The sequence below is a fragment of the Mus caroli genome, unplaced genomic scaffold, assembly GCF_978045245.1.
Source record: "Mus caroli unplaced genomic scaffold, Mus_caroli_1 scaffold_8, whole genome shotgun sequence".
NCBI lineage: Eukaryota > Metazoa > Chordata > Mammalia > Rodentia > Muridae > Mus > Mus caroli.
This window is the reverse complement of record NW_028227263.1, coordinates 1,274,950-1,287,520: the sequence shown is the minus strand read 5'-3', so window position 1 is coordinate 1,287,520 and position 12,571 is coordinate 1,274,950. Positions and strand designations below refer to the sequence as shown.

The following is a 12,571-nucleotide window of genomic DNA, read 5'->3' as shown; positions in this document are numbered from 1 at the left end:
GTGTCGTGCTCATGGTTAGGCTGATGGAATCGGTGTTTCACCTGGAGTGTCTTGCAGGGATCCTGGCTTGCATGCAGAGTACATTCACAGTGCAGTTGCCCCCGGGGTCCACCCGGAGCTGGAATGGGGGAACCCTTGTTAAGTGTGGGAATACTCAGCTGCCTTAGAAAACACATCATGAGGCTTGGCTGGGGCTAGGAAAACATCTGCACCAACATCTGCTTTGTAATGATTGCCTGCTATGGGAAAACAAGGCTTAATTTCACTCAGTATATTTCAAGCATATTTTAATCATCAAAAATATAGGAAATCACAGTTTCTGTCACTTAAAATAATTGTGGGCATGATGATAGTCTTTGAAAAGGAGGCCACAGAGTTTTATTAGGCAGCCTCTGTTCTTGGCTATATAGGAGACTGGACCTGCCAGGGTTTACTCCACATACCCCAGAGCTGTCTTCATCCCTAGGAGGATCCCCAGATGGCCAGAACTCCCAGGAAAACCTTCTCCCCATATAATGTCAGTTAGAATAGATATAGCTGACATCACAGGGCCCATTGGTAAACATTTGATGCTTTGGTCACTGCCTGGACCCTCTGGTCACATGTCAGCTGAGCAGCCATGGTATAGTGGTCAGAAGTGACAGGTCATGGAAAGTGGCCATGCTGCAAGAAAGTTATTTGTTCAGTAAACAGGGAGGAGGGGTGGGGTTGGGGGAAGGGGGTGATCTGGCCCGCAGGCTATTAGCCATCTTTGGAGTAGAAGGCTACACTATCTTTTTCTCGCACCTCATTTATAAATTTGTGCCTCCCCAGGACTGGGTGACTTCCATCCAACAGGCCAATGAGTCTGAGCAAGGGTGGGGAGAGCTGTCCACTCCACAAAGTTGCCCCCTCATGAGGGCAACCTACTGCCACCCAGCTTCAGACAGTATGCCTGTTCTCTGCAGCCTAGGACAAATTGAGCCAAGGTGACTAATCTTGTGGCACCTCCACCGGGTACTGTGTTGGTTTATAGGCTCTGGAGTTACTGACCACACAGCCCCTTGACACCATGACAAGTTGGGATATCAGTGAGTGTACCTGAATCTGTCCTCCCCTGGATGGTAGGGGGTCTTCAGTTTGTCTCAGCCCATAGCTGTGTCTGAATTGTGTGAGTGAAGCTGCCTTAGCACTGCTCTGAGCGTCACAGTCTTGCATAGCTTCCTCATGGGAGCTGTCTCAAGAGTGAAGGATAAGTCAGCCTTTGGCACTGCACATAGAGAGTCCTCAGTCTTTTCTCCCCTTATCACTGCCTTGCTGGCATCTGTGCCCATGGCTCTTTGTCTTCAGATATGTGTGGCTTCACAGGCTTGGTTGTTGATAACAGAGACCATTACATAGGAAGTGGTGTCATACTGGGTATGCAGAGGATGTGCCCCAGGGAGGGAGAGAATTCAGAAGGGCAAGATTCAGGGCAAGGAGAGACATGGCCTCAGGGACATGGGATAGTGATGAGGAGGCCTGACCCACTGGGCTCTGATGGGCAATTAGGTGACCCGAATGCACTTTGGATCTAGGGTTGCTAAGAGGCTGAAGTAGAAACCAAACATCTGTGATACCTGGCATGGGGTGAGGACTCAGCAACTCCAAGCTGTAATGGTGGTGTTGAAGATAGTTGAAGATGATGATGTTCATGGAGATTATGGTGGTGATGCTGGTGATGCTGTAGCTGTTGATGAGGTGATGGTAGTGATGGTGATTATAGTGATGAAGAAGCTATTATAGTGAAGTTAATGGGAATGATAATGATAATGGTGATAGTAAAGTTAATGATGATGGTAATGTTGATGGTGGTGCTGATGGTAAAGTTAGTGATGCTGATGATGATATAGTGATGATGGTGGGAATGATGATTAAAGAGAAAATGGTGGTAGTAATGATGGTGATGATGGTGATGGTGTGGTGATATAACTGATAATGATCATCCTTAATGAGCTACTCCTCAGATCTGGAAGCCCCAGGTGTGTAGAATGCTATTCATGCTTTATCAATTTCATCAGGGCACTTTTAATAAAACACACTGTGATCAGAAGATTCTCTTTCCTCTCATGCAATCAACTAATTAGGACTCTGATTGTAAGCAGCAAATTGATTCTAATCTTTGGGCTCTCTTGCCTCATGCTGGCTTCCCAAGAGCTCCAGAGGGAGAAAGCACCACCCTGGGTAATGAGAGATCAGAGGAAGCTTAAATATCAAAGGCTACTAGAGCAGCCTGGTTTGTCTAGAAGATAAACACACATGTACACACACACACATGCACATACACATGAAAACACACATATATACATATACACATGCACATACAGACACATACATATGCATGCATGCATGCATGTAAAAATATACATATGCATGTACACATGTGCACACACAGACACACGCACACATGCATGCACATGCCTGTGCACACACACATAAGCACACATTACCTTTTGGTAATATGCCTCTTGTGTGTTGGAATGGGAATGTTTTCAATGTGTATCTCTGTGCCTTGCTGGTTTCTTATGGGGCATGTGTCCACTTCCCTGGGGCCATCTGAAGGCCATCATCCCTATAGGCATTATGGCTCTGGGTCTCTCAGAATGTACTTCTGTCTGTTACTGTAATAAAGCACTTTGACCAAAAGCAACTTGGGGAGGGATGGGTTTATTTGGCTTACACTTCCAGGTCACAGTTCATCATTGAGGGAAGTCAGGACAGGAACTTGAAACAGAAACTATGGAGGAATGCTGCTTGCTAGCTCACTGAGGCTCATGCTTATCTACCCTTCTTATAGCCCAGGACCACCTGCCTAGGGAATAGTGCTGCCCACGGTGGGCTGATCCTTCCTATATTAATTAACAATGAAGACACTCACCCACAGGTTTTGCCACAGACCAATCTGATCTGGGCAGTCTTTCAACTGTGACTCCCTTCTCAGCTGACTCTAGGCTGTGTCAAGTTGACAGTGAAAGCTAACTAAGGTAGATGGCATCCATACAGTCTTTCCTCTGAGAACCTTGCGGATACCACTGACAGGTATGTGGATCATACTGGTCAGCAGATCCAGGTTAAGAAGTGATGAAGTTAGACTCCCCTCAACCTTTGGGGTCTGGATGGAACTCAGGGGATACAGGTGAAACAGAAGCCTGGTGACCTACAGCATGTGAGATAAGTGGTCTCAATTACCCAGGTCTTTTTGGGGGGGACACACTATTAAAGGTTGTAGAGTTATCCTGGTGATGCCTCACAGTGGTCACACCTGCTCACCTGGTGTCTCCACCTGGTGGCCTCTTAGGAGACCCAGTCCCTATGCTCCTTCCTGCTCTCTAACTAAGCATCCTTTTCTCTGGAGTTAGAGGCTGGGATTTAGATGACCTTCTCACCAACTTGCGACCACAGCTTCTCTTCTTGTCATACCAGGGCTCAGACTACTGACCAGCTGCCTCATATCCATCTGATTGGCCCTGTTCTCCTTTGAAGGCCACACAAGGACCTTTAGAACAGCCCACCTTAAGCTGACTGCTTCTTGTCCCCCGACTCCCACCCGTCCCAAGTTCACAGGGACCGTGACCCCCATGCTTCAATTCTGTGTCCCCAGGGACTGGCGTGGCCATTGGCTAGCCAACTCTCCACAGGCATGGATGACTGAGATTTCTCAGTCTGTCCCTTTACTTGCAATGTGGACAGGATGGTGGGGCCCACAGCTCATGGAGCCAGAGGCACATAGCCCATAGCTGAGTGCAGAGTGGCCTCAGAATGACTCCCCTCAGGGAAAAGACATATTTTTTTAAGTGTCTTTGAAAATTTGCACCAAGAGAAAAACTGGCAGGGAAATGGCCCTTAGAAGATGAATACAAATTGCTTATGTATTCATACTCCATTGATTTTTTTTTTTAAAGGATGGAGGCCTGCCAACTGAGACTCGAGCCATCCAAGGGCGTGCAGGGGAATGGCTAAGCTCTGCATTAATGCCTTGGGGACTTCCTCACCCTCCTGCAGATTGCCCCGTTTCTCACCAACCCTTCATTTCTCTTCTTCTTATCCAGTTCAAGCAGCTCTCCCACATGCTTGCCCTTCCTTCTTGTGGTATGGATCTCTTGCCACCCCATCAAGGTGCTGTGCCAGGCATGTGAGATGGAGCAGCAAGGTATAAAACACATGCCAGGGCTGGTGAGATGGCTCAGCAGTTAAGAGCACCGACTGCTCTTCCAAAGGTCCTGAGTTCAAATCCCAGCAACCACATGGTGACTCACAACCATCTGTTACAAAAATCTGATGCCCTCTTCTGGAGTGTCTGAAGACAGCTACAGTGTACACACATATAATAAATAAATAAATTAAAAAAAAAACACATGCCTGCACAGGTGTGTGCACACAGGTGCTTATGCATACATACATATGCACACACATGTTGCATATTATTAAGCCACAAAACCTCTGGCCCTTTAGTTCTGAAGTAGCTGACTGACTGGAACTGTTAACCAAGAATTTGGGGATCCTGCCAGGGTTGCCCTATGAAATCAGAGAAGTCAGGGCTCCACTCTTGAGGTCCTAAGTTTCATTAATAAAAAAATGGAAGCTTTTATTAGAGTTCTGAAAACAATCTCCAGAACAGGCAAGCTGTGAATCTCAGCAGTTGCCTGAGGGAGAGTGGAGGAGAGAAGGGGAAAAGCCATGCATGGAGGACAGGCTGCTCCATGGTGGGAGCAGAGGGTAAGAGTGAGAGAGTCTAGTGAGCAAAACAAACCAACCAACCAACCAACCAACCAACCAACCACTTAGGCTCTGGCAAGCGTCCAAAACAAAGAGAAAGAGAAGAAAACGGGAAAGCCGTGTCTTTTTGAGGCCTGACTTTCAAAGGCAAGCTGACTCAACAGAGTCTCATGGAGGATCATAGTGACTGTGCTAGGCAGAGGGAATTCTGGGAAGGAAAAGTACAGTATCTCATTAAAGGGATAATTATTCCTCCCATCTCTTTAGCATGGCTCAAGATTAACCCATCTCATTAGGAGTGCTTTCCTTTTCTTAGAGGTCATCCCTCCTTCCTAGGAGTTGTCTCTCCTTCCTTGGGGTGTTCCCTCCTTCATAGAAGGGGGGATCTTTCTTTCTTAGGGGTGGCCCTTCCTCCATAGGGGTTGTTCCTTAACCAGACCACTGATCTGCCCAACTGGAACGTTAGGTCCCCACTCAGGCCCGAGCTGCTGTGTCAGAATGCACTCTGCCTTTGTAGCCTGGCCATCATTGCAAGAATGGGTTGGGCTCTGGGGGGTAGTTCATATGGGTTCTGAAAACAGCCCCTTTCGGGTGAGTAGAAGGGTTTTCTGAGCCCCTTCCCACGTCCCACTGGATGAGTGGGGATGACAATACCAGGGGAGGGTTTATTCCTGGCCTTTTATGAAAATGTCAGTGACAATGTAGGTACTCTTGAGGGGTTACAGGAGCCAGTGAGGGGTTGCCCAGGATTCCCCACGGGGCTCTGAGTCTGGAGTTTTGATTGGGAAACAGGGGGCTCTGAGTTGCTTTTGGAGCTGAGGGGGTATGGTGCAAAGAGCTCCACCCAGGTTCAATTCCTGGGGAAACCTAGAGCCAGGTTTCCTGTCTGAGTCCTTCTGGCTGCTGTGTGCTGTTCCCAGGTAGGGCCCACCTGCTTCCTCGCCTGAGCTGACACAGTTTTCTTTTCCTTTCCTCTCACCCCAACATTCCCTTCACTCAAGCTGTATTGTGATTGGTGTCATTCATTGCCCTAAAGATTTAGGTTGTAGATGACAGGGCCACAATGGGGCAGGTTGAGGCTGGCTGAGGCTTGGGCTCAGGATGCCTGGGGAGCCCCTGGGTCAGGCCAGGGCAGCCCTTCTGTGGCCTCTCATCCACGCAGCCCTCATCCTCCTTCTCTTGACACACCCTCACAGCCCCCAGCTCCTGTTAAGGGAGCATCAGCATGCGCATACCCTTTTCAGTTCTGGTGGCTGCAGGAGGACCTCCTCCCAGCTCCCAGGGTCCTGATGGTCAATGCATCTGGGGTACAGAGGGAAAACACCTGCTTCTCTGCAGGGTGTAATCACAGACTGAGCCTCTATCCTTGCTGCACACCTGCCTGCTGGGCATCCCTGAGTGCAGATATGCAGGACTTGGCAAGGGGCCTGACCAGCTGCAGTCCAATGACAAACACTGGCTTAAACTAATCATGCAAATATTTATTCCAAACTAGAATTCAGCAACCTGAACCCTAACAGGGTCCATTTACTCAGGTAGCTGTGCACCACACAGTGAAGCTTTGCTCAGCAAGGACCAAGCAACTCCACCAAGCAACTCCTCACCTAGGGATGTGGTAGGCATCATAGTTTGCTAAGTTCAGTTCGTGAGGGTCAAATGGTAACTATGCTGTCACCTAGGAACACACTAAGTGACCATGCGACTGCAGTCAGTCCTTCTATATCAACACCATAATCTCAGTCTTGTGTAGCTTTTTTATTTTGTTTATGTGTGTGTGCATACATGTGTGGGTACCTGCGAAGGTCAGAAGAAAGCATTGGGTGCCTGGAGCTGGAGTTATAGGCAGTTATTAGTGTCCTGAAGTGGGTGCTGGGCACTGAACTTGGATCCTCTGCAAGAGCAGGAAGCATTCTTACCCACGGAGCCATCTCCCAACGGTCTACCCTTTGTCCTTTTGTTGATAGCCACTCGTCCACGCCATCCTCCAGGAAGCTTCCAAAGGTCAGTGAGACGTCTCTGTTGGCGCTAAGGGCAGATAAATGGCCAGGGGTAGAGGCTCCCTTTCATTATAGACACTGAAATGCCCTCCTTCACTTTGCCAGTGCTGAGACATGTAACCCTGGGCTATGGGCAAGGACCCATGTATTTGCCTGGATCCCCTTCCTTCTCTGGACTTTGGAAATGTGATGAAACCTGGTTCCTCTGCTGGCCAGACCTTTGCCTTCTAGGAAGATTTTTTTTTTTTTTTTTTTTTTTTTTTGGTTTTTCGAGACAGGGTTTTTCTGTATAGCCCTGGCTGTCCTGGAACTCACTTTGTAGACCAGGCTGGCCTCGAACTCAGAAATCCGCCTGCCTCTGCCTCCCGAGTGCTGGGATTAAAGGCGTGCGCCACCACGCCCGGCTTCTAGGAAGATTTTTGGGATCTTTTGTTTGTTTGTTTGTTTGATTGCTTTTTGTTTGCTTTGTCCATTTGCCTTGTGGGTCCTGCAACTGCCCAAAGTTCTACAGAACACTTAGAGAACATTGTGACCCTGGAAAGCTCCAGGGTTATAGGCAGTTGTGGAGTTATAGGCAAACCCTTGTGGGTCCTGCAACTGCAGAATGTTCTAGAACACCCTTACCCTGTCTCAGAATGTTTACACAATTCCCACAGTTTCTCTTTCTTTCTGTGACTTGCCTCCAGTCACCTGTCACATGTTTAATAGATGTGTGTGGAACATCTGTATTGTCAGGAGTAGCCTGGTTTGCCATGGGCAGGTGTGGTTTAAAATTTTATAGCTTCTGCCAAGGTGTTTTCAAAAGCATTGTGGTGATGAAGCCTCAGCGGAATTTATCTTCTCTTTCTTTGTGTGTGTGTGTGTGTGTGTGTGTGTGTGTGTGTGTGTGTGTGTGAGAGAGAGAGAGAGAGAGAGAGAGAGAGAGAGAGAGAGAGAGATCCTCTCTGTCCTGAAACTTAGTAATTTGGACAGGCTCCAAGGATCTGCTGCCTTAGCGCTGAGATTGCACACAGGTGCCACCACACAGCTCACTTGTTTGCTGTTGTTGTTAAGATTGCTTATTTTTGAGCCAGGCAGTGGTGGTACATGCCTTTAGTCCCAACACTTGGGAGACAGAGGAAGGTAGATTTCTGAGTTCGAGGCCAGCCTGGTCTACAGAATGAGTTCCAGGACAGCCAGAGCTACACGAAGAAACCTTGTCTCGAAAAACAAAAAAAAAAACCCAAAACAACAACAACAAAAAGAAGATTACTTATTTTTCAATTGTGTACACATCTCTGTGTGCACACATGCATGTGCATGCATGTGAGTGCAGTACCCATAGAGGCCAGAAGAGGGCGTCAGATCTTCTGGAGCTATGGGTGTTTCTAAGCAGCCGTGTGGGTTCTGGGAACCATCGTGGGTCCTCTGCAGGAGCATCACCTGTTCTTAACTTTGAGGCATGTCTCCAGTCCCGGCACTTGACATCTTTACATGGATCTGGGGCCCATACTCAGGTCCTCATGCTTGCATGGCAAAAGCTTTACCAACTCCCCCATCCCTCTGTCTGTCTTTGCTCTCCCTGGAAGCGCCACACCCATTTAACCTTTCAGGCACAGGCCCCAGACTTTCCATGAGCCTGAACTTGGCAGCACATGTCTTGAGGTACAGCCCATGCCACCATCTCACAAGTGGACTTCTTCCATTTACAGGACAGCTGTGCCAGAGTGCTGCTGTTTCGGGGTGGAAACAAGGAATTGAAAAACTACAACAGCCAGACACCATTTCAGGTAAAGAGTCACTGACAGCACCGTGGCAGGCTATTGTTTAGAGGCAGTGCAGGGCCAGTGACTACGGCCACAGTACCTCCTGGGAGGAGGCTGCACTGCATCCCTGTGGTACAGCTAAGGTGGTTCCATTTGCCTATCCACCTAGCCTGCTTCTTTTAGACCAAAAAGTATGAATAATGCAGAGACTTATCTCTGGAGAAGGTTCTAGAAGGGCAGTGAGGTAAGACCACTTCAAATTCTGCAGCTGTTGGAAAGTGCTGACTAAACTGTATCTCAGAGTGCAAACTTGATGGGAAGGGGGCTTTGCTGCTCTCTGTGTCCTCCTTCTCCACCACCCCAGAGTCCGGGAGAACAACCCCCACCGGACCTTGGCCTGCCACCTTCTGGGAACATGTAAATCAGCTCATAATTGCTCATAAATTAGGGAAAATGCATAGGACACAGAAGTTAACAACCTAACCATTTAAAAAGATTTGATAAAACCAATTTAGTGACTTTAAGGGCATTCAGAATGTTGTTTGGCCATTACTACTCTCTGGCTAAGAACTCTCCCATCACCCCAAAAGGAGGTCCTGTCCCCTCTAACTATTACTCTCAGTCCCTCCCTCAACCCTAGCAGCCACTCATCCCCTTTCTGCCTGAATGGAGTCCTCTCTCCTAAGCAGTTCATACAAAGGGCGCACATGGGGCATGACTGTCATCTTGACCTCTTCAGTTGAGGGTGACATCTGGTGGTCAGCTTGACAAGGCACGTCTCCTGATTGTATCCCACTGTGGTGGGTTTCATGTGAGGCTCCAAGCCAGGTTCCCAGGTTGAGCAGTGTAGGAAGACAGATGAAAGGGTTTTCTTGCTATATTGATATATAGGATTAGAAGGTAGAGCCCTTTGTTGGTGACCAGGAACTCTGTAATCTCTGCATTCAACCTGTTCTAAAGCTACTGCTCCGTTGAGGGACCAGTCAGTGATGACACCACAAGGCACTGGGTGATATCATGGTTCTAGAAGCTGTGGTTTGGTGGAAAATGTATAAAGTCCTCTAGGCCATTCTAGGCCCCCTTTCTCTAGGGTTTTGGAATGTCCTTCCTGCTTAAGGGGTTCAGTGGGGCCTTGTTGCTATTGGTATCATGTATAATTGTTTTAAGAGTACAGTTGGCCGGTCATGGTGGTGCACACCTTTAATCCCAGCACTTGGGAAGCAGAGGCAGGTGAATTTGTGAGTTTGAGGCCAGCGTGGTCTACAGAGTGAGTTCCAGGAAAGCCAGGGCTAAATCCTGTCTTGAAAAACAAACAAACAAAAAAAAACCCCACAAACAAACAAACAAACAAAAAACCCAACAACAACAACAAAAAGAGTAGGGTTGGCTTGTCTTCTCTAGGGGCCTTTCTCTTTGTGGGGTGTCATAAGCAGGGTTCTGAGACACCCCACTGTAGTCTCCCCAGGTGTGTCACACATGATATAAGCTAGCTTTGGCAAAGTCCACAGGGACTGAGCCTGGACACACACATGCCCATGTGTGGCTGTTCTCTGGGAGTTACTATGTGTAAAGCTAGCCAGCCAGGATTCTGATTAGCCAGTCTCCACTAGGAGCTATGGCTCAGGGTTCCCCTTCTGGTCATCTCAGATGTAGCCCCAGCATAGTTGACTATATCACTGGTAATTGTGATCAGTCTAGCCTCCAGCCCTGAGGAGGAAGGCTGAAAACCCCAGCCCTGATCTGGGGTTTTGGACTTATGTCCCTACACCAGCCTCAGCCTTGAGGGAGACCATGAACTAAGTTGGTCTGTCTCATTATCATATGAAAGAAACCCAAGAGGTGTTAAGAGCTCTGTTCTATGAATGGAGGTAAAGGCCAAATATGAGATATGTGATGTGGTGGTGGTGTGTGTGTGTATATATACATGTTCATGTGCAGATTCAGTACATATTATCTGCCTTGTATTTTTGAGACAGGGTCTCTCACTTGATCTTGAACCTGTAAATTAGTCTGGGCTCCTGTCTACCCCTTAGTGCTGGGCTTGCAGGCACATGCCATCCCACCCCAGCTTTTTAAAAAGTGGGATCTGTAGATCAAACTAGGACTCTCACATGAGAGTCATCATCTCCCAAGTCCTGAAATATGTATTTCTTGCTTTACATCAATCACAACAGCACAGGGTCTGGAGTCAGGCAAGATTGTGGCAGTCGGAGGGAAAGTATCGCCGGCCCTGCTGGCTGGCAGCCTGCTGTCCCTGCCAAGGGCATGTGGCTGGGGAAGCCGCTCATTTCTAAGTCTCTGCTCTCCAAATTTCTGTGAGTCTTATTTGGGATTCGGGCTCTGCGTTCCCATAGAAACAGGGGGGTTGGAGTTGTATTTCTAGACGAAGGACAGGAGCCCGAACTACCTAAAATGTGACTGGCAGACGATACATATTTATGATGGAAAGAAATCCAGGTTGAATCTGCCATCTTGGCCAGGCCAATTCACACTACGCTTCAAGTGACAGCCACTTGCGGGTGATGCTGCTTGCAGGTGTTAGGGGAGATGAGACCCAGCCAGGCTATACCCTCTCCCACTAACAGCACATCAGGCAGACAGGTAGCCAGCAGATAAGCAGACACATGCTGTACTGTGTCAAGTCTGCTAAACACAAGAGAAGCAAAGCACGGTGGGAAAGCAGAGTGAAATGGAGGCTGGTGTCCCAGATGGCTTTCATGACATCAGAGCAGAGGCCAGGAGAGAGGGAGGGAGGGAGGGAGAGAGGAAGGTAGGGGCTGATTTGTGCAAAGGCCCTGGGGTCAACATGTGCCTGGTGGGCTTTTGGAGCAGCAAGACTGGCCAGTTGGGGAGGGTGCAGAGACCAGCTCGTGTGATTGGAAATGAGTGGGTCCATAAGGCTTGCAAGGGCTTTGGGTCTGATTCTGTGTGCATGGGCAGCAGAGCAGAAGAAGGTTCTGGATGGAAATCAATCATTCATTGTGAGAGCCAGTCACCATGCCATGTGATCTGCAGTATGGATGACATCTTAGACCACAGATGAGTTGTCTGGGCTCTGAGACACAGCGAACACCCTGCTGTCAGAGTATGGGACACGAGACAGTGGAAGCAGAATTTTAGGAAGTGAGACTCCAGCTCCGAGTCCCATTACCTTGTATCTCAAGTGCTCGGTGGATCTGGGAGTCATTCTAGAAGTTGGCACCTGTGCTGCTTAATCATGATCAGCAACTTGATCAGGGTCTCACATAGGACACTACATTTGTACTCACAGGTATCCCCCTCCCCACTTTCTTTGCCTCCTCTCTCACTTCAGCCACTCAGGCCTTCTTCCAAGCACACCAAACGCATCCATGCCCTGGAACCTATATGTAATCTGTAAATATGTATATGTATATATGTATATGTAAATAGAACCCACCTGCAGTATCCTACCCCAGCAGGAGCACCCGAGGCAGTCCCATGTTGAGAAATAGTTGACACCATATACAGTTTCCTGTTTGCATATTAATATTTCACACTGAAAATAGGGACAGATAGCTGAGGATAGCCCATTGGGGAAGGCAGAAGGTTAGAAGGCTGGATAGCAGAAGCAAAGATGCTGGGTGAGAACAGAGACAACTTGGGACATAGAAGGGACCTTCCAAATTGTCATAACCAGATGACACATGATCATCATGTCATCATGATCTGATGTCATGATCCCTAGTGTGTCAGGAATGCGTATGGCTTCCATGAGAGGTGGCATTCAAGGCTCTCCAGGGGAATTGTAGCAAAGAGACAACAGCAACTGGAGGGAGGTCAAGATCAGTGCAATGCTGACTGAGGACTAACTGGGTTTAGGGTCTGAATGTAGATTTCCAGAGGAAGAAGAAACATGCAGAGACCTCTCAGGACAGTAGCCAAGAGGAAGGGCATGAGGCCCGCAGCTGGAAGGGTCTTCAGAACACCAGTTAGAGACACATTCTGTAAGGGCCCAGAGCTCATAAAGATGGTGTCCTAAAGGCTTGCAGGGAAACCTCAGTTTCAGAGGAGAGTCAGGGGTCAGACCCTTTGGGAACAGCAGGGAAGGCTGGCATCCTTCCTACTTGTACATAG

The 12,571-nt window shown here is 48.3% G+C and overlaps 1 protein-coding gene across 3 annotated transcripts in view; it reads left to right on the top strand.

Annotated features, from left to right (window-relative positions):
* Positions 1-12,571, top strand: part of Shank2 (SH3 and multiple ankyrin repeat domains 2) — a 453,640-nt gene that overhangs the window by 107,573 nt on the left and 333,496 nt on the right. For all 3 annotated transcript variants that reach the window (XM_085841131.1, XM_085841128.1, XM_085841127.1), the window contains exon 10: positions 8,423-8,500. In XM_085841131.1, the coding sequence (XP_085697257.1) occupies positions 8,423-8,500 (78 nt within the window). The remainder of the gene's footprint in view (positions 1-8,422; positions 8,501-12,571) is intronic.